The 25,879-nt window shown below is 42.2% G+C and overlaps 1 protein-coding gene across 2 annotated transcripts; it reads left to right on the forward strand.

The window, feature by feature from the left end:
* Window positions 1-23,349, forward strand: tcf20 (transcription factor 20). Of its 2 annotated transcripts, none has more exons than XM_064316108.1 (6): window positions 1-546; window positions 9,602-18,605; window positions 18,762-18,876; window positions 19,201-19,250; window positions 20,188-20,281; window positions 20,560-23,349. In XM_064316108.1, exons 2-5 carry the CDS (start codon window positions 10,896-10,898, stop codon window positions 20,245-20,247), a joined length of 7,935 nt encoding a protein of 2,644 aa, XP_064172178.1. In that variant the 5' UTR covers window positions 1-546; window positions 9,602-10,895; the 3' UTR covers window positions 20,248-20,281; window positions 20,560-23,349. The 2 variants fall into 2 exon arrangements, with proteins under 2 accessions (XP_064172178.1, XP_064172179.1); XM_064316109.1 differs by having other exon boundaries at window positions 18,783-18,876.
* The last annotated feature ends 2,530 nt before the right edge of the window (window positions 23,350-25,879 follow it).

Consider the following 25,879-nt stretch of genomic DNA (forward strand, 5'->3'; position numbering starts at 1 on the left):
GTGTATGCAATTTCAAGGCGGTCTTTCAGTTAAAATTTCAGTTAAAGGAGAACGAATGTGTGTATAGATAAATATATCTGTAGCTATGTACCTTTATGAATAAGACGTTTGAAGTAAATAATATACCCGTGAGGTGTCCACTCATATGGTATCGATGCGTTTAGTTTTTGGAAGCTAGCAGGCTAGGTGGATTTACCTAAGAAACGGTGGGTGAGCGAGAAAAGGAAGAGAGGGAAAGGGAGGGGGTGGGGGTTGCATGGACCTCACTGGTTAAGGGTCCTATAGGCACCCCGATTGTGCTGCTATTATTTTTGAGGTGAGGACAAAAGAAAGGGATTTTTGGAGGAAAAGGCCCAGGAACTGTGTGGACGTGACGGGGCCCCTAACTCCGCCGCTGCTGGTCGGCGTTGTCAAGACGGGAGAGAGGGGAAATCGGCGGGGCTTTCCACTCAAGACCGAGGTTTCCGGCTACGACTGAGAAAATTACACAAAACAACCTTTATGCTTCACTTGGCCTTGGGATTCAGGGGCTTGCGCTGAAAGCAGGTATTTTGTTATTTTTTCCACCCCAAGAAACGCGGCTGCGTATCTGGTAGATACAGTTGGTAGCCAGAGATAGTCAGTCCACTCTAGGCATTATCATGCTTGGTAGTTTGATAGCTGGCTAGCAAGCTAACATTGGCCAGGTTGTATTTTGAGGGAAAACATCTGCAGTTTGTCACAATGTTAAAAAAAGACGACATTAGTTCTTCCAGACTGACACTCATCGCTGCTCTATTAATGTACAGTTTAGTTGTTGGAATACTTATTTTTGAAGCGCAGTTTAATGTTAGATAATCAGACGCTAATTTTTTACGTCCTATCGAACAGTAGATAAACTAGCTTGCTAGCGTTAGCTTGCCTGCTTAGCATCGATAACATCTCACAGTAAGATTAGCTGTAGCGCAATTAGCTAGCGAACCAGTTAGCTACAGATAAAGCTGAATGCAAGTTACACGTAGGCAAAAGTACCAAATGCAAACCATTTTGCTTAGCATCTAAATACGTTGTTACATGTGTATATATACATACTGGTAAATATAAAATGCCACAGACGCTATCGAATGACAATTTTAAGATAGCAAGCTGTGTAGCTAGTTAATGTATGATGATGGCAACACGCATACCGATGTTGCTTCGATAATTGTTCTGTGGGTATCTATGGCAAGCTAGTTTCCTAACGTTCTCGATTACACAGTTTTTTTCACATTAATTCGATAGCTATAAAAACCTTAACGTCAGTCGCCCCATCAAACGTAAGCTTACATGAACGATTTCGGTTTATGATTTAAGAACTGAGTAATTAGAGATGACACTCCCAGTGTTGACTGCAGCAACGTTAGCTATATCTGCTCACGGAATAATTGATTCTCAGACCTACGCCGACCTGTGTGCTGCTGTGGCCAGGACTTGCGTGACCCTAACGCACGGTACTGTGAGCAGACACTCGTCTGTTCGTACGCAAGTCTTGGTCATACATGTCTTAATTTTATTGTGCAGCAGTGCTGTGTTGCAGAAAAGCTACAGTGCCGATACGGCTGTACACCATTTGTGCAGCAGAATTTCGCATACTGCAACGCTGTGCATGCTTCTCACAGCCCGTACAAAGGTACAAACACATTAATAGAAGGACTGGTGGCTATTACGAAACCTATGTGAAAACACTTAAAAAGACTAGATTAGTCTAATAGTTATTCCAGAAACGAACGTGCATTTAAGAAAGTTAGCTATGCAAAATGTCTTTGAAGCTGAGACCAGTTTTGTATAGCCATTGTCTTTGTAATTTAAGTATTTATATTATTGTAACAGAAATATTTGACTGTTGACAATGGTAAGGTTGGTCTTCTTAGCCTTATTTACTTGTAGCTCAAGGGAAATATGCGAGTGCAACAATTGGAAGCTTTTTTGCTATTAATTAGCAATGAAAAGAAAATTAGCAGGTAAACTGGATTACCTTAGGTCCCTCAAAAATCCCGCTTTGTGATGGCATTCAATACACCGTGCTGTTTTTGTCAAAGCTGTGCAACACTGCATAAGGTTGTTAACATTGTAGAAAGGGGTTGGAAAACATTTCAGGACTCTACACAAACATTTTTTCCAAGGAGCCTAAAAAAGGAGTATGGTTTGGAAAAAATTAGGAGCATCCCAGTTAGTAGATGTGCACTTAAATTATTATTTAAGTGTCCACACATCAATTTTAAGGAGCAGTGCTACTGATGTAGCCAACAAGTGTTTACAAGTCAGCCTCTTTAAGGTGTGCTTTCCCTATTGTGATATTGTTGTGATCTCGCTGCAGATTTTACTTAGACCAAATGACCCCTGCGTCATTCCATCTTAAAGTAAGGCACGTATGGGAAGAGTCATGCATTGTAGTTTCGGGTATGAACCGTATGCCCCTTTCTCAGCCATTCATATAAACAGGTCTTATGTTTAGGCTCTGTGCTGCCATGTAGCTTTTGAAATACGCAATTTAAACGTGCTCAGGGGATTACTGTTTCCTACTGCAATATATTTGCAATATACAATACTGGAAAATGAAAACTGTGTTCGACAGAAATTCCATTTATTCAGATCTGTTCAGTTGAGAGTCCACACCTGAGCATGTAATCTGAAATGTCAGAGAGTCACCAATAATATGAGGGCTCCCCCCTTCGTTTTCCTCCCTAATTTGGAACAACCAGTTGCAGCTGTACTGCAGCAGACCTGTCCCTCTGCTGCAGCGCCTTGTGCATATGAGCTGCATGCGAGTACGTGCATCTGCAGAAATGCATGCACCTTCCTAAGCCACAGTCAGCACTAGCAGGGTCTGGGTTCTTTTTGGCCCGTGGGGCATTCTACGCCCCCCAAAAGTGCCTCTTTCTGGAGCTTGATATTTTCACATTATGTAGCTATTGCCATGTAGCTAATATGTTTCAGATTTGATCTTTCTTGGAAAGCCTAGTGTTAAAGTAAAGCTCATTGGTTTCAGCGCTCTTGAAGGAAAATTATAATGGGTTTTTTGTGCATTGCAAGTTTAAGTCCATGCTTGCCAGCTGGATTTCATTAAACTTTGCAACGCGTTTATTTCAAGTTAATTTCAAGCTCTAATAAGATACACAAGTTATCAGCAAAGAATGTAAACTGCTGGTAAAATTTCACAGGATGCCTGTAGATTCTCCTTGACTTAAACATGAAAAATTTGTGCATGTGGAGTTGTTTCCATTCAAGTGCAGTATTCTGCCATGTTACTGTTGGTGTGTCAGAAAAAACACACTGATTTGGGAAAGGGAGTGCACTCGTACACTTTGTACTTTTCTGAAACATGCATTTTCTTTTCTTTTTTCCTTCAGTAATCACAAAAATATTTTGGTAGATCATATGCAAACATGAAATATACGCCGTAACACTAATCAAAAGAAGGCATACCCGACAGAAGCCGTTTATTTTTTTGTGGGCCAGAGATCATAGCGAGTCAAGGATAGGAACAGAGAAAATGGTCTGAAAATGAGATGGTCAGGACAGGGGCGTGTCTTGTGACTGGCGAATCAGGTTGTGCAGCGGTATTGCCTTTAATATTTCAGACAAGTTAAATAATTGACAGGGCGAGCAGCGAAACTTGTTAATGCAGCTGTTGCCCTGTTTCACTTTGTACACGACGCAAACCTTGCTCCAGCTGGTCGTTTGTAGACAGAATAGTGCCTTTGACTTTTTTGCCTTGACCACAGTCCAGTGTGTGTTGTGTGCGAAGAGGGAAAAACCGCACGCCACAGTCCAGTTCAACATGGGCTGCTTCCACTTATCGATACCTCTGGGATTTTATTAAGCATTCCATGTCTAAAACTTTTTCCAAAAAAGCATTGAGAGGACAAGAAAGCTAAGTCTACTACCTCAGGAAACCAGAACACATGAATCCTTTATGAACAGCTTGTAATTGTTGTTGTAATAATAATAATAATAATAATAATACATTTAGTTGAATAGTACATGTTCATATATTACTGAATTGCAGCTCAAAGTGCTTCACAATAAAAATAAATGCATGATAAATCTGCCAGGGTGTTTGTAATGATAATTATTATAATAATTATTGTGCACCTTAGAATTGATTAGGCTCGCCTGGAGGTGTTGTTATCGGCACATAGCTCAGTGATCAGGTGATTCAGTAGTAGTTAAAATTATTGGTTTCTAATAGCTGCTATAAGCGTTTAGCCTTTTGGATTTGTACAGTTGCAGTTTTTTTTCAATATCAGGAGTGTGAATTATACAGTCCTGCTCCACTCAACCAGCTGCTGTGTCCCTCATTACAGGTAACCCTGAGGTAAGGGGCGAGACGTGTGGCGCGGTCCGTAGGGCAGCCAACTGGAGCCATATGGCCTCCCCCATGTGGGGAGCAACACCTTATTAGCTGTGATCCCTTCTCTGCTTTCTACCTCCTAAATAAAGCTAAACGTACAAAAGGAGGGCGGACTATAGCTCTCTTCTTAAAAAAAGAAAAAAAAGAATGTGGGCTGAGACATGCTGTGCTTATCCCTGTGGTAAAACAAGTTCACTTATCCCTGAGGTAAGGTGTGCTGTAGGTATACCGGGGGTAATACATGCTGTACTTACCTCAAAGTAAAGCAAGCTGTACTTAACCCCAAGTTTAGGTGTGCTGTACCTATCCCAGAGGTAAGGTCTCCTGTGCTTAAACCTGCAGTAATGCATGGTGTGCTTATCCATGAGGCAATGCATGCTGTACTTATTACTGAGGTAAGGCATGCTGTACTAAACTCTGAGGTAATACATTCTGTACTAGAAATGTAAACCTATGATGCTCAGCAAAGGAAGGAAGGTAGGCTAGTTACCAAGTAGTCGCCTAGTTCCTTTTACTTTATTTACTTTATCTCTTAAGATTAAAAAAATTGGAACCAAATGTACAAGGGGTCTAACCATGTTGATTATCACATTACAATACAAGATACAGCTGACTATTTAAAATATATACATATTTGTAAGTATGGGATTATGCATTAGAATCAGATTTGGAGTGTCCCTTTCACTTTTCCAGACTTAATGGTGTGCATTGTGGTGGCCCACGCATACATGCCCACACTCCCAATACATACAGCCCCATGTGCGGGTATTGGGAAAACTGCATAAAAAGGCACCCTGTACTATTAGCATAGAATGACTTGCTACATCAAATCGAGAAAAAAAAACCACGGTGAGTAGGTTTTACTGTGATGTTACATTGTGTTCCAGTACTACCCTGATCAGAAACAACCTGGAAACATTAAGGACGAACACTGAAGACAATAACATATTACACCATTGAAAAAAGGATGAAGATCGTATTGTTAATGTGCGATTAACTGTTATCTTTTTGCAAACGCTTGAAATGCCTTTTAGACTATTAACAATTTTTTAAAAGTTGATAAAGCGTTCTAGTCATTAATTTTCGCTTGTGTCCACAGCCTAGATGGCTGCTTTTGTTGCTTGCAGTGACACCCTCAATGGTCTGCAAAAAAGCTTTAAAGTTTAGCATTTTGTATGACATGAAATGGTGATGTATCGAAAGTGTTCTGACATGATTTCGTTCCATCCCAGAAAAGATGTTTTAATGAATAATCTGGCTGTACTGTTCAGAGAAATACTTTGAAACACTGAATTTCTTTTTCTGTGACTGTGTTCTATTGTCAGATATTGTCTGAAGTAATATTTGGTTCTGATGTATGTCTCTCATTGTACAGGAATGGTATCTGTAAAGTGTGTCTGTCAAGCTAAGCACACACTCAAAACATGTTCAGGGTTCAATGAGGGCTAGTAAGGGCATTTTGGAAGGTTGCAGTCATTAATGTGTTAAGACTGATATTTAGATAAAATCTCATTTTCTGAATGGCATGAAAGAAGGTGAGCTTTGATTGCAATGACTCTTAAGTTCTGTATGTTACTGAGATATTTTAAGTCGTGAAATCTATACACTGTTTCTGCTTTGTAAAATCTCAGGGAAAGATGTGGACATGCAGGCAAGCATCTGTTGCCACCTACTGGACTACGTCATCATGACTGAAATGATTGGTCGGCCAATAAAAACTTGTGTGTCAGGGTTGCCTGTTGCTCTTGTTTTCAGTATTCGGTGTCAAATCTTGACCCTCGGGTAGAGTGTGGCCATTGACTTGCCCAAGGAGGAGGAGTTTCCGTTGGTAGGGCTGTCCCCGTCTCATCATAGTGGAAGGACTCCTGCTCAGTCGGACCCCAGCTGTCTGCCTGAGGTTTTGCATGGAGTGTGTGAAACTGATCTAGTCACTGCAGTGTAAATTGCTTTATGTGTGCCCGGACTGCTGTGTCCGCTCACCATGAGATGGCGCTCAGGATGCAGGAGCCAAATGACGGCGGATATTGTCAGGGAGATAGAGGATCTCAGTCTTTTCAGGGTGGTGCTTTAGATGGTTTTTTTCCCTCCAGCTCTGGATGTCATTTCTGCAAGCCGCGATCCACCTGTTGACGTGGGTCAGATTGAGAAAGGAAAGAAAGAGTTGAATGTCATCATAACAATAATATTATAACCCATAACCAGAGATGACAGATCTGAGAAATGTGGTGTAGAGAAGAGTAGGGGGTCAAGAACAGAGCCTTGGGGGACCCCTGTAAGGCCATTGTGGGGTGTTGAAACAGCTCGCATCAAATTTAAAACATTGGTCCTAGCATACCAGGCAGTCAAGGGATCAGCCCCAGCATACCTCCACAAGATATTCAAACCCTACATGCCAGACAGACCCCTCCGTTCTGCTACCTCAGGACGCCTGGCACCTCCCCCTCTTCGCACCTGCGCTTCCCGAACACGTCTCCTGTCTGTTCTGGCCCCACAATGGTGGAATGACCTCCCCGTGGAGGTCAGAACAGCTGAGACACTGACCCACTTCAAGCGACGACTGAAGACTCACCTCTTCAGGCTGCACCTCTCCCCATCCCTCCCTACCTCCCTGTAAATGACTGTAAGCTTAGGGTTGTAACTAGGTAGCTGTTTGTAGGTGACTTAGTTAATTCACATGTCTTAACTACTGCTTATATTTTTGCATAGGCTGCATTGTTGCTGTTCTCGTTTGTGTTAGTGTTAAACAGTTTAACCTTCAGGGTCCAAGTTGAACTATGCGGTTCCCTGCACTTGGACCGGTACTTCTCTCTAGGGTTTTCGTCATACTTGTTCCTGGTTATGGTTATACACTTTGTTGTACGTCGCTCTGGATAAGAGCGTCTGCCAAATGCCTGTAATGTAATGCACCACCCTGGGTGACCTGGAAGGCACGACAGGTGAGGCAGGACGCAAATCAGTCCAGGGCCTTGCCATTGATGGAGGGTGGAGGAGGATGAGGACAGAGGAGAGGCTATCTGCTGTCAGCAGCAGAAGCGATTCTCTTGCATCTCTGTTCATTCTTTTATTCCTTCCTGTGTAAATGTTACTTAATGTGTACCTTGTTTATGATCATAAAGCATGCATGTAACTAAAAATGTATTAGTCAAATCATAAGCGGTTTTTGTTTTATGCCCTCCAATGTAGACCAAGTCAGCACTTGCGCTAACATATAGCCTATCCCTTGCCTATATCCTGGTTCATCAAAGAAATACACTAAGCTCTTGCAAAAAATAAATACAACACAAGCTACTTTTATTGTTGTCTTGGCTATTTCTGTAGAAGGTTCATTGTTGATATTTTATCCCCTTTTGGTTAATGCAACAAATGTTAAACATTTGGTTAAAGAAAGATTGAAGCTTTTTTTAGTATATAAGGGAGAGTGGGATGGCCTGCCCTACGTTAGCATTTGCTGTGTACAGACCAAGAAAGTAGAGGGGACCACTGTTGAGAGTGCCATGGCGGGCCTCGAACCCTATATACGCGCGTAGGAAATATGGCTCAGGAGTTGTCTTGTTGACATTTTAAGCATGTAGCAGGCCATCGTATCTGGTTAGTGTGAGATTGCAGTACATCATGACTATGATGGTCCACATGGGATCGGCGGGAGAACCATTAACAGTAGTTAACATCCCCACCTGTTGCTTGTCTGAGGGGAAAATTGAAGCTGCTTTCTCTGTTTAAGACTTTTGTGTCACTGGTCGAAATCTTCAGTTATCTTTCTGTGATGGTGGCCTTACTCCTTAATTAAGCCTCTCCACTATAACATGGATTGGCTATGGGATTGTAGTTACTCAGGGTACGACTATCACTAGCTGACTGACAGCTTGAAGTGTGCTTAGTTTAATGTTCAATACATTTCTTTCCAACCAGTCACACCAACCTTTCGTGTTTACTTGAACGGGGAAAAATACTCCCTGTTCATGTTGCCAGTTTGTGGTGATGTTACACATGCCTTTACACTCTGTGGGCAGAACGGGACGGTTGCGCCAATGTTTCTACTTTCATCCATTATTTTTCTGGCTTGTGCAGGGTGGGGAATAACAGGGGTCTGGATAACTCGATAGTGTGGTTTGGTGCGAATGTACAGTGTAGTAAAATTCTCATGGTCATGATAATCCACCACCAAGTAAAATGCAAAGCTCTGCTGGTAATACTAGACCTTTTAATAGGTTGCGAGCTGCACACTGCAAGTGTGAACTTCATTGAATTGTAGTAATGCTCCAATACAGCTGAGGTCAATGACCAATAAGCAAACCTGCAGTAATCAGGAATGTCATTATGACAGCAGTTAATTTCTTTCACCATCTGCTTTCGAAATATGTTTGTTCAGTAGCATAATTTGTAAACAGTTTTGTTTTGTCTTGCTTCTTTATATCAAACACTCTTAACTTTCACACATAGTCTTCATTAGCAGTTGTGCTAAGATGCATCCCTCACCTAATTAACAGTATTCTAATTATATTTTGGTTTTTTAACCAATGGAAAGTGTGACCCATTTAATGCTTACATTTTTACTTGAAGGCATAGTATGGAGCAAGGGCATCACTTTCTGTTGAACATTTGGGGGGGTGCAGGGCAGAACGCAGCTGTTTCGCTGTCCTCAAACAATCAAAATCTACAGAGGGCGATATTGGTGCAGTCAGTTTCCCCCAGTCTATGACACCCAGATGACGGAAAATACATAGTACCCAAGATATCGTTGACGTCAGGAAAAAATGTACCCAATGTAACAGACTTGGCAAATGTTTTTATTGCAAACACAGGACCACAGCAAGGCTAAAAATGCTACATAGTATGTATGTAAGTGATAGGATGTTTGATGAGGCATAATTATATACTAGTTGCAGTTTCACACCCCTTTGGTTGACCAGTCACTCTGTAGCCAAGTTTTTTAAAATCTTACGCATTCTACTGTACGTCCCTTAATGCTACCTTGTCACCTATAGGAGAGTAAACCAGTATCAGGAGTCCTCTAGCTATCTAATCTTTAGTAAAATATTATAAGCTTTGGAGAATATGTTCACAGGGCACAAACATATTTGATTCTTACTTTCGCTAGCTTGCAGACTCAGCTAGTTAAATGGTATTTTGTTTCAGAATAAATGCAGTGTAATGGAAAATGTGAATGTGCTGTATGATATAATCAAATGAGTATTTACTTGTATTTTTTTATTTTCTTTATTTTTTCAGATTTTGGCGGCCCTCCTGCTAGCAAATGAAAAGGAAGATTAAATGGTGCAACACAGTAAAAGTGGAATGTGAGAAACGTCCAAGGTTCTTTGGATGAAAGTCATCTTTGGATATTATAATGGCAAGAAAAACACACATGGAAGACAAAGAAAAGGAAATGGAAGAATCTAGTGCAGGAATTCAGAGACCACCAGTATAAAAAGTAACAAAGTAATTCAATCACACAGGACAAGAAAAAAACAAAAGGAAGAAAAAAAAGAATGAAAAAAAGATGGGACCAGAGACCTTAACAATGGAACAAAAGTGTAATAAATGAAACTGACGGCCTTTAAATAGAAAACGCAAAGCATATGCAGTGTTTACATCAGAAAAACGAGCAACCCGGAAATCAGACCTTGCGTAATATACTTACTGCTGGATCAAAACAGTTACCTTGTTTGGTTCTGAAGTATTAATTGTACAAATATTGGTTTTAATTGTAAAAAGCATTGTACAGTACTGCTGCTAAGTCTACGCACACAATACTGCCAGAGGAAAGAATTGAATCATGTTCTTTTGCCAGAACTTGTTGTGACAGCAGTTTGTTCCCAATTCAAGGGTCCACAGACTAACTCGTTTCCAATAATGGAATGATAAGGATTTTTGTTAAAGATTGTCTAAGTTCTGTTTCCTCAGCCACAGTTACAACTGTTTGGCCTTCAGCTGCTCTAGTTTCTATTGTAACCCTGATTCCAGTCGCCGAAACGTCTAGTGCCAAACTGATGCAGGTGCATTGTGGTGACTGCAATATCCACTGCAATTGTTTCTGCTGCTACAGTTGAAGCCTTTTTTCATTTTACTTCACTGTAATTTACCATTTTAGCTCAGTGTGTTAAAATCTAAGGCAGTTTTCTTTATTATTCAAGCTTGGAAAATGCTTTAAAACCTATTGCAAATGTGGAAATTGCAGCTTTTAATGCTACCATCCAAATTGCTAGATATGATTTGAAATTCCAGCCTTCAGTTATTGAATTTACATTGCCAATGTGCATTCCTGCCCTTTTAATGATTGCACCTCTTGCTGTTACAGTTCTGTAAATTGCACTTGCTTCTGCAGATCCAGTGATAGTGTTGACTTTAATGTTCCTTGTGAGTGGTACTCATGGCTATTACTTCATACAGCGTTGGCCACTATTACGAACTTTTACTGTCGAAAAGTGGATTGCTTTTTCCTTCAAAGACTGATTTTTGAACAGAAGTTGAAGGAAGAACCTTGAACGATAAAACTAACAGAAACTGAAAAACCTCAAAACAAATGCAGAATTTTCGAAACAATTCTGTTCCCCCTGCTCTTCCTCCAGGGTTTTCTGGAGGGAGTGCTATAGGTGGGGGAAATGCCTCCTACCTGTCACAGTCATCTGCGCCTCAGTGCTCCCCAAGGATGGCAGAAGAATATGCAGTGGTACAACAGCAAACCCAACAAAATCTTCAGAGACCAAACCAGCACCCGCACCAGCTAGTGGCCCACCACCCCACTCACACGTCCCACATTCTGGGTTATGGAGGTAGAAATAGAGGAAGTGGGACTGGTGAAGCATTACACAGCCATGCTAACAGTGGTGGTAGTACCATCAGTAACAACCCTTACCGAAAAGAAATGTTGGATCATTACTTTTCAATGAGTGGAAAAGACAGACACAGGAGAGGAGGCCAAGGATTGGGATATGGGCTAGGTTTTGGATACCCAAATATGGATGGACACATGCCTCATCAGTACCGACATGCAGGAACAGGATCTTCTGGGATGATGGCTCACTATCAGTTAGACTACAGCGCTGCAGCTGGATCTGGTGGTAGCAGCAACAGCGGTAGCAGCAGTGGCACTGGAGCCTTTTCACCTTCCCACCAGTACAGCTTGAGTCAAAACACCTCAATCCAAACTGCAGTGGGACCTCCAATTCACTCACGTCAACAAGCTCAGAATTACTCTTCCCAGCAAGCTTTGCACCAAGGGCAACAGCAACGAAGTTATCCCGCCTCAGGACACAGGCTGCCCCTTCAGTTCTCCCTGTACTCTTCTCCAAATACACCTACTGGGACACCAGGGATGTATAACTCCCCCCCGCTGAGATACCATGGAGGAAGTAACAGTGCTGGTTTTGAATGTAAAGTGAATAGTTCATCTACTGCCAACACTAATCCTAGCTCTGTTAGTTCAGCTAATTCAAACAATACAGGGCCATTAGATAGTGCAGGGCAAAGTTACCCCTCTTCTGGTTACTCTCCATATCATTCCCAGCCATCTCATTCCCTTCACAAACACCCTGGCCATCCACATCGTGGGTCTCATCATAATTTAGCACTGGGTTATGATGCCTCTCACAAAATTCATTCCTCTAGTCTGCTTCACCAACCCGCTGCTCCAAGTCTGTCTGACCCTGAAAATCATGCAACATCCTCAGCTGTCCCATCTACTAATCCCTCTATGCCACACTTTTCTTCTCAAGAAATGTCTAAGTCTCCCATGCACTCTCAATCCCACCCGCCCCAAGTTCATCAGAACTTCAGCCCAATATCTAATCCATCTCCTGCTGCCTCCACAGTCCAGTCACCAAGCTGTTGCTCATCTCCCTCCCCACTGATGGGCATTTCAGAACCAGGAAACTCCATAGGGCCCACAACACACCCACCATCACACCCCCCTCTCCAAAAAACACGTAACAGTCATAGTCACGGTCGGCTGTTACAGACTGTGTCTCAACTTAGTCCAACACCTAACTCTAACAGCAGCATCAGCAGTTGTGGGAGTAGTAGTGGTAATGTGAACTCTGCTGGTCTAAATTCAAGTTCAGGAACGAATTCTGTATCCGTTCGATCTTGTATGGCCGTGAGAATAGGTGGTGTACGTGAAGAAAACTCCTCCTCTACCTTATATCCTTCTTCCCCTCTTGACAAACTAATGCCAGAATCGGCAATCAACAGTCTAAATGCTTTGACATCACAAGTGGCTAATCTGCCCAATACTGTGCAACACATGCTACTGTCTGATTCCTTGGTGTCGCACAAGACTGGGAAAGATGGTGGATACCAGGATCATATGAGAGAACATCTAATGCAACAGTCATCACATGCTTTGCCAACTAGTCAGCAAAGGAGTAGAGGTATTAGTGATACTTTTAGTACTAAGGCAGCCAGGGAAGGAATTGGAACATTCAGTTGTGATATTGCGAACTCTGAAGGTGGAGTGGTTGATGGTCTTACTGTAGTGCCAGAGAGCCCTGTAAGTGGAAGGGAAGAAGAGCAGTTTTCTGGAGGGGAAGGTGAGAGAGTTAGGCAAATGAGCGGTGCTAGTAGTAGCTCAGAACCGACTGCCTACTATCCTGTGTCTCTGAATCACAGGAACCAGATCCAATCACAAACTGAACAGGGTGGTCAGAGTTTGCCTTTGCAGGTAGAAATGGAAGCAGTGACACAAAAGAACCAAGATTTGACATCTCCAAGTGTCTCTCAACCAAGAAAAACTGAACATGAGGCACATGGTGGTTTTCCTAAATCTCCATCTTCCTCCCCATCTTCCCATCCTACCTCTGCACAACCCAGCCCAAATCTACCTTCTTCCTGCCCATCTGTATCTTTGGTTCCAACTTTCTCCTCTCCCTCCCCATCCCTCATTTCAACTTTTCACCCCAGTCATGTTATGAAGGCTGATGTTGATTCTCAAAATTCTGGTAGAGAGAGGGAAAAGGAAGAAGGGGAAGGTAAAAGTAAGAAAGAAGAGGAAAATGAAGAGAGAAGAGAAGAATGGAAACATAGCAAAGAGACTAAAGTGAACTTTGAGGAAGAAATAGGCAGAGACAAACAGGGGGGAAAGGAAGAAATGGAGGTGCATTCACAGTCCTCCAAAAGAAAACAGGAAGAACAGGAAAACCAGGAGAAGGCTCAATATTTAGAAGATCCCAGGAAAAACATGAATACTGAGGAAACATACAATACAGGTGTAGGGGTCATTGTCTCTACACGTTCTGAGATTCTTCAATCTGGAACTATAACAGAACCACAAACTGCCACCTGTGCAGCTCCACATAGTCTTCGTCAATCCCACAATCTTAGAAATTATGCAGAAGAGGCTCTCTCACACAGTTCTGCGGGTGATTCCAATAATCTCAGTGGAGAAGATGGTGATAGATTGTGTACTTACTCTGCAAATCATGGAACCAAAGTTCCCCTTAAACTAAGCACTGAGCATTCCTTGTCACCCCCTCCCCCAAGTTCTGAGACACAAAAAGTCCCATATCAGTCCTCAGAGCTACACCGTGGGACTGCACTTGATTTGAAAAACAGAGGGAGAGGAGGAATGGGAACAAATGTAAAATATCAAGGGTATCATCAACCTCAACCCAGTTACAATTCTGGGATCAAGAAGGGTCCAGGGGTTGATGAACTAAGTAGGAGAGGGAATGGATTTGATGCAGGTAGGGGACAGGAACACAATTCTCAACTTCAGCAACAGTTACAACAGCCAAGTCTGTTGCAAGAAGTTCTGCAAGGTTATCATTTGGACAGACGTTATGCACGTACTGAGAACTCGGCACAAAAGATCTCAAACGCCTATTCCCAATCTCAAAATACAGCTCACCAGTCCCACTCTAGACATCCTTATATCATGCCTGAAAGTGCAAGACCCCATGTTCTAGTCCCAGAATCTGGGATTCGAGGGGGCCATCATTTGCATACACACACAGCAGCCTCTGGAAAGCGTCACCCTCCAAACCAGGGCCAGGGGAGTGAACCTGTTGGGAGACAGGATGCTTCTTCACATTCCTTGGGTTCTGGAGGATTAGGAGCAAAAGAAGAACATTGCAGTGCAGACAAGCACCAGATTGGAACATCTGGCAGTCATTCCACTCCAAACATGGAGCAGTCTACAGAATCTTCATTAAGGCCTCCTCCAAAACACATTAACTTAGCTGATTATTCCCTACCTCACAGGAGACCCTCTTCAAATCTGTCCGCTCACAGTTCTGCTGTGCAGCAGATACTACTTCAGGATACTGAGCCTCTGGCTGGAATTGGAGTACCTAAAAGCCAAAGTCAGTCTTATGTGTCATCTTCATTATCCACTATGTCATCCTCCGAGCGCCGCTCTGTAATTTGTGATGTCTCCCCATCTTGCCGGACAACACCAGAAAGGGAGAGGGATGGAGAAGTTGATCATGGAAGAAGCCATCCACAGACAGGGTCTTCTGTAGCCTCTGTGATTCAGCAATCACATTCTACTCACTCTGTAATGCAAGAACCAGAAAACAGTAAGGCAGAAGAGGCTGAGAACAAGGCAGTGGATTTAAAGTCAATTTCCAAGACTACCAAGCAGACCCAAAACCCGACCTCCAATTCAGGTCATGTTTCCGCTAAGGAAGCTTCTGTTCAGCACCAGAACCGTTCTCCACGCCCATCTGTTGACTCAAATTTTGATACTCAGCGATTCTCAAGTGGAAGGAAGGGGGAAAGTAATTCAATCAGTAGTACTGCTTGTCATCCCCAACAAGCTACCCAACACCTGTCATCCAATCCTAGTCCACTGTCTTCACCACCATCAAGATGTCAGCCCTACTTTAAAGGTTCAGATGAAGCTAGTGGTCATTCTACTGGATTGGGAAGATATGGTCTAGGAGAAACAAGAGTGGGGACCCAAAAAACAATTTCTTATCACCCGCAGTACCCTTCCCACCCCCATCATAATGTGTCGTTGCAGGCTCAACTAGAAAATGCCAAGTCTCCTCTAAAATTACAAATGTATCCCCACTCTCATTCACTTAATCAGTCACATGTACTAGATGACAGATGTGAATGGACAGCTTCAAACAATAACAGATCCACTGAAAATATCATGATGTCGCCTAGATCAGGCAGGCCTCAACACCAAAGCCCACCAGGGCAGAGATCTCATAACAGTTTGCCTGCCACTCCACATCATCTTCAGGGGAATTACTATGACCCTGTCAAAATGTGGGGATTGTCTGAAAGAGATGGTCTTGGGACAATGGAAGGTGACAATTCCCGAAGAAACCAGCTATCTGCAGCTTCTTCTGGGGCAGTAGCTCTTCCTGCTACTCCAGCATCTGGCACACGATGTGTTCAGTCAAACCCCCCAAGGGAAGAGCTGGTCAAATCATTGGATCAAGTGCCAGCATCCAGTTCCCATAATCAGTCTGTCTGTAGTAATAGTAGCAGCACTGGCAGTACTAATTTGGGGGTGCAACAGGGTCATGGACAAAACAGAACAGTTTGTTCTGGGGACACCAACCCACTAATGATGAGAAGAAGGGTTCGTTCTTTTATCTCCCCAATTCCTGCAAAGAGGCAGCATCAAGATTTATCTCAACATCATCAAAGAGGTTCTTCTAGTCAGTACCCTTCCCCCTTACCTAACACTGAATCCAAGAACCAAAATGATGCATCATCCAGTCCAGATCCATCCCACACTAAGATGGCTGTTGCAAATGCTCCTTCACCCGGTCATGGTAAAACTAAAATTTTGCCGCCTAGGAAAGGCAGAGGCCTTAAGCTGGAAGCAATTGTGCAGAAAATTACGCCAAATGTTAAAAAAACTTCAAATAATAACAGTCACACAAATTCTGCATCAAATCATCCTTCTGGATTGCCTCATGCACATGTCACTGATTGTAACCCTGAAACACCGGAACAGGACCCTTGTGTTGAGAGCACTTTCCCAAGACTTGGTACTGTGACTGGGAGTTGCTTACCTTATCTGGGTGAAGGTCTTTCCTTGGATGAAATTATGTACTACAGAGGGGTTGAGGAAACAGGGCCCCTTCCTCCTACTGCCTATCCGTGTGATCCCCATCAAGATCCACAAATTCTCAAAAGAGATGCAACAGGAAACATTACAAGGGGTGCTATAGGGGATTTGGATCCAGACTTTGGAATAAACACATCAATATCTCAAATGACTGAAAAGGATAGTGTGGTAGAGAGGGGCAAAGATGAACTTCAGATAGATTCTGACCTTTTGGGGCCCTTACCGCCACCCCCTCCATTACCGCGTCCTGTACAAGCCTCCCCTCCTCCCTCTTCCTCTGCTTTGTCTGATATTCAGCATTTCACAAATACATACCAGCAACTGGAGACCCGGAGAGGAGAACATTCTGCAGCTAACCTACTTAGGCAAAAACTGCAAGAAAGTGGCATGGGGTTGGGAATGGATGACTATGCAGGGAATGACTACTTTGGGACCCAACCACCTCACCATAACCAGAATATAGATGCCTGCCTGCTAACCAGGGCCCCACATGCATATCAGCAACATCTAATTCGTTCTGCTAGGGCTGCTTCCTCAATGGCAGGCTTATCCCAGTTACCAGAACCTAAGCCTTCTGAGAATGTAGTACCTAAAGGATACTTTCCATCTGGGAAGAAAAAGGGACGACCTGTTGGTAGTGTGAATAAACAAAAGCGTTCCCAGCCCCAAGCCCACAATGTGTCTCTTAATACTCCCACTGTTGATATTACTCAAACACCTGCGCATACGCCTACACATACACCTGTGCAAAGTGAATCAGCACTGATTGTATCTAGTGCCAGTTCTACAGCCGCAACTTCCGAAATTTCTCTGCCAACTGATAACAAAATCTCTTCTGCCTCAGTTTCTCCTGCTGCATCTCTGACTGTGAAAACGGATGTAGAGAGTGAGGATGTGCAGCCAGAGATAGAACTGAAATCTGGTGGACACCTTCAAAGGAAGGGTGAAAGTGTGGAGGGTGATACAGTGTGGGTAGGCAGCAGACAGAGACGAAGGAGAAGGAGAGGTGTTGGAATGGTGGGGAAAGAGGAACTGCAAACTGGGACTGGAGTTGGAGGGAAATTTGGTGTGGGTGGAAGTTTCCCAGATTACAGAACATCTGCATTTGCTCCTTATATTCATGTGGAGAGAAAGGAAGAGGAAATGGGAGCTTTTTGTACCATTGTGAATGCTGAAGATGAACTGATGAAGGGAGAAAATAGTGGAGAAGGAGGGGCCGATGTAATTTTAACCTCAACCTCTTCAACTCAAGGAGCCAAAGGAGACAGAGAAATGGAAAACATGAGAGAGAAGAAAGAAACCGAACCAGTAGGTTCTGCACTTCTCGAGTCTTGTACAACAGGTAAAGCGCTTCCCTCATCTGGGTATGTTCTGTCAGGAGCAGCGATTACCGAATCAGACCATTTTGGCCAACTTCTCTGCTGTCTGTGCAAGAAGTGGGCCAACTACAAAAATCTTGGAGACCTCTATGGACCATACTACCCTCCTGAGTACACTTCTAAACTTCCTAAGAGTCACTCTCAGTCTCGACAGAGCCTCTTGACCAGCAGAGCTGGTAGCATAGGAGTATCTGTAGGAACAGTCTCAACAGAGTCAACAAAACAGAACATTCTACCATTAGAAGCCGAAACTGCCAAGTCTGTGATGGAAACTGAGCATATAGGAAATCAAGATGTAGACTTAGTATCTGCTGTGGCTAAAGACACTGCATGTTCAGTGGGCAGCAGGGACATGCACGCTGTCTCAGACCATATCAGCAGTGTTGATGCTGACAGTGAAGAACCGCAACAGCAGAACTTGAGCCAAGACATAACCAATCAATCAAAACAACAAAGTGAACCTGAGGAAAAACCGGAATCACAACTGCAGAACCAGCAGTGGCCAGCAGAAGAAATGCACCAAAGGCCACAGCACAGAAAACTGACCTCCCACCCACGATTCAAAAGGCGACACAAATCCAATGAGGATTTACCGAAATCTGCACCCATGAACAACAAAGCGTTGCTGCCTTTTCAGCCTCCACCACAGCCACTTAACCAGGACACCTCTGAGCCTCTCGCCCAGTTAGCCCAGCTTCCTCAGGTTCCCCTGGACCCAGAGGAATTGTGGGTGCATGAGGGTTGTATAGTCTGGGCCAGTGGGGTTTACCTGGTCAACGGAAGGCTGTATGGCCTAAAGGAGGCCCTGGATGGTGCCAGAGAGACAGTGAGTTTCCTGTTCAAATGTGAAAATGTGTTTTAGTCTTGCATCTGATGTTTTAGCATTCAAAAGTGTGCATTTCTTTTTTTACATTTAGTGCTGCAGTTGTATTCATTATGTGTTTTGGTGCTTTACAGTTGGTGCGTTCATGTTGTGTGACAGTCGTCACTGTGTGTGTTACAGCGCTGCTCACGGTGTGAGGCAGTTGGCTCCACCCTCGGCTGCTACAGTAAAGGCTGCACACTGAGATATCACTACCTGTGTGCCCTGGAAGCAGGTGAGACGACCCCCCCCTCCCCATCCCAGCTCTCGCTGTAAATAACCAGAATCATACCTAGATTCTTCCTTTTTTCATAAATTGGAAAATACATGTATGTTTGTTTGGCATATGGATTTATGTTTATGTTTACAGTTTGTTTCAGATAAGACACTGGTATTGTTCTTCTGAACAGTTGGCCCGTTGATGGCAGTTTCAGAAAGACAAAACGGCTTTTATAAAATAATTTCTGCATGTGTATACTTGTGAATTTACAATTGTTAGGCTCTGCTAAACTGCAAGTGTCATTTGTCTCCATATCTTTTTTTATGTTTCTGTTTCCAGACTGCTCTCTAAACGAAGACAATTTTTCATTGCGATGTCTGAAGCACAAGGTAGAGACAGCCGCTGCTCCTTGGGGATTTACCGGAAAAATGTTGCTCTTTAGTTATAGTTGCACCTTGTGACACCTTGTTATCTTTGCAGCGGGTCATACGTCCTCTCTGTGGAAGCGCAGCACTCATTTTATAACATAAATTCTTTGTAGTAATAAATTGTGGTACTATCATTCGTTTAACGTAGGTGCATCCAGTCAAAATGCATCAACGGTCATTCACAAGCACACTAATAAACAATGACCATCTTTCTCTTTCCTCATCATTACCATCGTGGAAATTTTCATTTTTCCTGCAGTTAGTTCAGAATTATACCGTTAAATAGTTGAGCCAAAATGTCAAAACTGAAGCTTAGTAATTGTTCCATTTGGGGCGACTCGAATGGAAAGAGTTTTGCTTCCCTGTGGTTTGAGCGCTGTACTTTGTAAGCAATGCAGGACCTTCTGTTCACTGTGGTACTTTCTGAGTATTGTGCTGGTTTCTGAGTGTTGAGTTACTTTTGAGCTGCCTTTCACCTTATTCACAATGCACTGCTAAAGGTCTCTGCTAAAATGGCTTTCTGAATTTGTTCTGTGCTTAAAATTTCTCTTCTCCTTGTCGCTCTCCCTGTGCAAGTGTAATATGTTGCATTAGCACTGTATTAGGTGTGCATTAGTGCTATATTTGTGCCGTAAGCGCCTGTTATCCCTGTATTTATACTATGTTCATACTGTACTGTCACTGTGTCGGCACTTTAATAGCTCTGCATTAGCACACACTTACCTGTACCTTTCCTTGCACAGTTTATCCTGAGTATTATTAAAAATGCAGGCCATAAACACATGCACATGAACACACACACGCACTCACGCACGCACACACAGTCTCTCTCCCTCTCCTCTTTGTCCACTGGTCACCTCAATCTTTTCTCTTCCATCCTCACCATCTTATTTTTCAGTTCCCTCTGAACAATTCAACAGTGAAGCCAGTGTGTCCTGAACAGTCGGAGAGAGGATGATGTGCGAAGGAGGAGACATTGATGGCTGCGACTGGTGAGGATGATGATGATGATGATGATGATGATGATGGTGGTGGGCGGTATGCCCAGTACTTAAATGGCCGTATATTTTTGAAGTCTCGAGTGTGCTTTTAGTGTTTCATATTTTCTGGTCTGCATTTCATTTCTCATTAATCCCCAAAGGGAAATGATTGTGTCAGCAATGTAATACGTAATAATAACATTTTAAAAAAGGGTTTCACTGTTAAATAAGACAAGGCTTCAGACGAAAAGATTTTAAGGACCGTTTCCATCTGTCTATCTCTCTCTCAGGTGAGTGGGGACAGAAACGGCTGAGCAGTACTTTTGTGGAAATGTCAAAAGAAGGGAACAGATGGCCATGAATGAAGAACAATGAGTGAAAAGTTTGCTAATAATAAAAAAAACACTCTTTGAAGAACATTTAAAAAAGAACATTTTTGGTAAAGAAGAAAGAACATTTCTGACCTCACTTTGAGAGAGAAAATATTGAAAGGACATTTTAAAATGCAGAGCAGCACATGGGGAAGGGGAAGAGGGATGGAAGGTGGGAAATTGGACAGAAAGACTGAAACACTAAGAACAGGAGGATTAAGAGCGGGAGAAGAAAGACGTGATTTCCTCTCAAATTTTGAATGTGTGGACATATTTTGAACTGCTTCACTTTTCTTGTATCATGACAATGACTTTATTTGTTATGTTTTTTAATAGTCCAAAAACCTTAAAGGAGTGAATTAGGGAGAGCATGGAAGGACAGCCAGAGAATGTCAGAACAAAAAGGCTTTTGTTGAAGGAAGAGAATGAGAGGCAATGTATCTACATCTATTACTAGTGTTATTATTAGTAGTCAGTAGTAATATCATCATTATTATTTATCATTATTTTCATTTATATCAACATCAGTATTTTCCACTCTGATCTAACTCAATATAATTTTCAATTTATCAAAGAGAAGACTTAAATTCATATGTGGATATCAGATAAAAGATTCCATTTTTACACCACATAAGAGCAAGGGAAGAAATAGGATGACATCATTTTGGAATGTCAGGGTTGAGTTGCCACAGAGACATTATTGACTGGGGGAATGGATGATTGTTGCCCTTGAGAAAGTGTTTGTGTGTGCATATGTGTGTGTGTGTGTGAGAGAGAGAGAAACGGGGGGGGGGGGGGGAGTGCATGGTTGTGTGTGTGTGCATGTGTGTTGATTTGTGGTCCTTGGAAAAGTGTTCTTATTTTTCCATTTTTGGGTTTCTACAAAAGCGATGGTATACATAGGATCAAACGGATATCATCTTATTTTTGTGAAGCGATAGTAACAGGTGAAAGGACGTTTTGAACCCATGAATGAGGGAGTGACATCATCTCATTTCCAGAAAAGATTGCTACCATCTTTCACAAGTGAATGAGACAAAGTATTTGATGTACAAGCGAGAAAGGGGTTCACCTAGAATGAATGTCAGTGTTTTTAGTGCTTTTAAAAGGCTCAGTAAGTCTAGACTGAACTGAGCCTTTGCCAGGGGATGTGGATGGACAGATGCATTTATTCATCCAAAAAAAGCATTGCCAACATCCATGAAAAATGTACAATTATTCGCATTACTGTCCTTATTATTTCTATCATTTTTTATTATTCTGGCAAGAAAAATGAAAAGAAATGACAATATTGAAAATGTTGTATTACGTATTATGACCATGAATTATAAATATAATTACAAAATTGAAAAAAGCTATTTCATGAATTTTGCCTTTTCTTTAAAATCTTCTGTCTAGTTATTAGTCATTCGGTCACTATATAGTCAGTACCCAATCTGAACATTATCTTCTAAATGTTATGCTTCTAAATATTCATCAGTTTTTTCTCTGTCTGTCTGTGTAGTTCACTCACTAATGCCCCTAGGTCACTGGCTTTTCTCTGTTATCTGCAGTATAAGCAGAGAAAGAAGGGCAGGCATTTCAAATAAATGATTTATATCCACACACAACACATATGCAGGAAAAAGCTAATAGTAATTTTTACTCTAAAGTACTGGTAACTGGGTTGCTAGAACTTTACCGTATAAATTGCAGTAACAATATGTTCAAGGGGCAGTTCACCAAAAATGAAATTAAGGTATGTTTCCATGTACCAACGTGGTATCTGTCATCCAGATAGTTTAACTGGAATGTGACAAGTCTTCTAGATCTAGGTTGCAGCTCATCCTGATGAAACAGACCTCACAGATCCATCTTCATGTGGCATCAAAGCGGCAAAAATTTGACAAATTCATCAGCAACATCTCTACCCAAGTACACTGCATGGTCAAAAGTATGTAGACATCCAAGCATCACACCCAAATGTGCATGTGGAACATCTCATTCCAAAACCATGGCCGTTAATATGGAGTTGTCTGGATGAACAGATACTGCTCTGGGAAAGTGGAAATGTACCTTAACTTCATTTTTGGGTGAACGTCAAGCATACGGTAGCAGGCTGTGTATCAAATGCTAAATGTATTACACTGTTTCACCATAAAGTATTGACATATATATTTACATTTCAGCTGTTCACAATTTTGTACCTTTGCGATTTTACAGAATTTTACTGTAAAATTCATGGACATTTTTTACGGTGCATCATGACTTTTCATCAAAAGGTATTCAGTTACAGCCGTCCGCCTGTGTTCTCATCCTCTCTTCTCTGTTCCCGAATTCAGGCTGAATGATTGCTCCAGATTCATTAGCAGTTCATGGGGTGGTGCCAATTAATGCTGATGACTGCTATTAATCCTGGATTTTTTTTTCATTTTCTGATGATTAAGTTTCATATCCAGTGATGTGTGACGGATTGGTCGTGTTGCTGTCATTAATTGCCGTTTTAGTGCTTTATCAACTTTGCAACGCTTGGAACGTCAGCGGAGTGTTAAATATTTTTTGTGTGGTATATTGTTTTCAAACTATTATCCTTTTTCCCCCACCCCACCCCTCGGTAGTTTGTGGTATTGCTGTTCTGTCCTGACAGTCTGTACGTACTCACTGTATCGCCTGTTATGTCCAGTCTTGTCTGCCAGTGTGTACGTTTTAATAAAACTCCCACCCCAACTATCTGTCCTTCAAACCCATTATGTTTTCCACTCCCCAACCAATCAGAATGGTTTACAGGCAAATGTAGTTGATGATGTAATTGTTTTTTTGTGTGTGTGTGTGTTTATGTGTCTGTTCAGAGGAACCCAAGCTGTCCATGAATTGATGCTGTAGAATTTGCAGTGATGCAGACAGACTCCATATCACTGGACCTACCAACCTCCCCCCCCCCCCCCCCCCCCCAAAAAAAAACAGCTTTACCAAGAGAAATCTAATCTATTCCAGCCTTCCTGCTCTGGCCCACTGCTGCCCCACAAAACATGGCTTACTGTCAGAACCCCAAAATTGTGGCCCGTGTTGATTTTCAACGCTCAGCGTTCTTTATAAGGAGCAGTACTGCCAGGGTACAGCCAGCAAAGTGAGAAACATGGTGGCACTTAAACGATAAAATGCCACCTATCGTTCAGTCTGTCTCCAGCCCTGTTTAAGCTCCCCCTTTCCAAAATAAGTCTTTCTAATAGTTGGTAAGTTTCAATTCATTTTACTTAATTTTCTACTTTGTGGAAGTCAGGCCTTTTATTTTATTCATTTATTAATAAAATTTTATTTATTCATCAAATTTACTTTTTATTATAACTGCTCAACTTCAGAAACAGAAAAAAAACTGCGCTCCTTTCTGTCAGATGTAACACGCCAGTAATTTCCAAAGCAGTCTGTTCAGTTTGCATCCGAGCGATACACGCCGCTCAGTGAAGTTTGATCAGTTTGTGTGTGTCGGGAGCTTCTTGCAGACAGTCCACGCTCATTTCGTATCCTTCGCTTTATTCAGATGGGCTAAGAAGTGGGGGTTATGGACAGAAATGGGATCACAGTGCAGCAAGTGCCATGGTGGGGAATGCAACCGCAACTGCGCAGGGGGATTGGTGGGATTAGTCAGCACCATGTCAGCCACCGTGCAGACCGTCTCTCCACCTACCCCCGTTTGCTGTGAATGTAACACTGAGCAATTTGCTGTTTCAGTTTTATATACATTTCTTTAGCTTTTCGTTTTTTTCTCTTTTTTTGATAGATTAATCGATTGATTGTGGGATTGTTCACTAGACTAAATCGATGAGACACAAAGCAGTTGCTACTGCTTGTTAGCACGGCAAGATTGCTTCATTTTCACTTGTTAATCTGTATTTTCCGTTTCAAAATGTGCACAACGCAATAAACACTTCAAGAACAAAAAAGGGAGTATTAAGAAAAGCACAAACTTCTAAAAAATAAACAAAAGTGCAATGAATTTAATAGTGTACAGTGGTCCTAATTGGGGCAATTCACATAGACTAAAAATTTTGGAATGAAAACAATAGTGTGTATGTGTGCAGTATAACCACAAAAACCAAGGACACAGAATCTTTTTTCGACTGCCATACATTAAATGTATCGTCTGAATATGCAATTAATCAGCTTTACTGAAATATTGAAAATGTCATTTTCATTAATTCACCTGTGGTCAAATAAAAAAATAATATCAATGTACACAGGAATGTAATCCATCTGTTGTTTTCATATGTGAGGGATGTGACTGAAGGATGGATTAAGAAAGGTTGCCTGTACCTGTTACCAGGTAACTTTGGTTTACGTGATGCCGAACCTAAATGGAATGGCGCATAGATATTAGGCGATGGGTGTACAGGCAGAACAAACGGATAAAAAAAACTGTAAAAGAAAACCGATTGAACAGGTTTGTCCTCTGGATTAGGTGTGGCACTGATGGATTAAAAGAGTGGATGAGATGTGGTCATATAATACAGACACACAGTCAAACAGATACGCGAGCACGCACACATACACACACACACAGACACTTAATGACTGGCCCAGCCAGTGCAGTATGGGAGGAGTACAACGGTGAGGCTAGAACCAGGGGCATCGTTTCAAAATAGCATTGTGACGTCAAAAAAAGGTGGTGGAAATAGAGAGAGAGATTACTTAAATCACATCCATTCTGTGAGGACAAGAAAAAGGCGGGAGGAGTACTGGAGAAAAGGTGAGTCATACTGGAATGACTACTTTGACGTGTCTTATTGTTTCTAAAATTGAGCCTGTTTTTAGTTTAATGTGTGCTGTTAAAGCATTCTGTAGTGTTCAGTTGAGCCACGATGTTACTATGGTGATCAGTCTTTTGAAAGACGAGTGTATGCTCTGATGAAGGCCATGCTGTCTACCCTTCTGCATCTCTGCCCTTCTCTTTCTGAGTAATCCACCATCCCTTCCTGCCATCACAGTTAAACTGCCCCCTCCATCTTACTCTACCATCTACTGCCTCCCTGGTCAATTCATGTAATGTCCATCTGGTTTGGGGTGAAATCCATTTTAATTTGATCAGTTCAGCAAATCAATCAAAATTCAGCTAATTAGCTGAAAACCTCTAGTATTTCTTTATTTTTTATCATTTTGATTTGCATTTACATTTCCTGAATTAGTTGATTTGAAATGGCATTTGCCCAGCCTTGCTGCTCATCTGTGGGGGGGGGGGGGGGGCTGTCTGGACTGTGTGGTCCTG

The sequence above is a fragment of the Anguilla rostrata genome, chromosome 17, assembly GCF_018555375.3.
Source record: "Anguilla rostrata isolate EN2019 chromosome 17, ASM1855537v3, whole genome shotgun sequence".
NCBI lineage: Eukaryota > Metazoa > Chordata > Actinopteri > Anguilliformes > Anguillidae > Anguilla > Anguilla rostrata.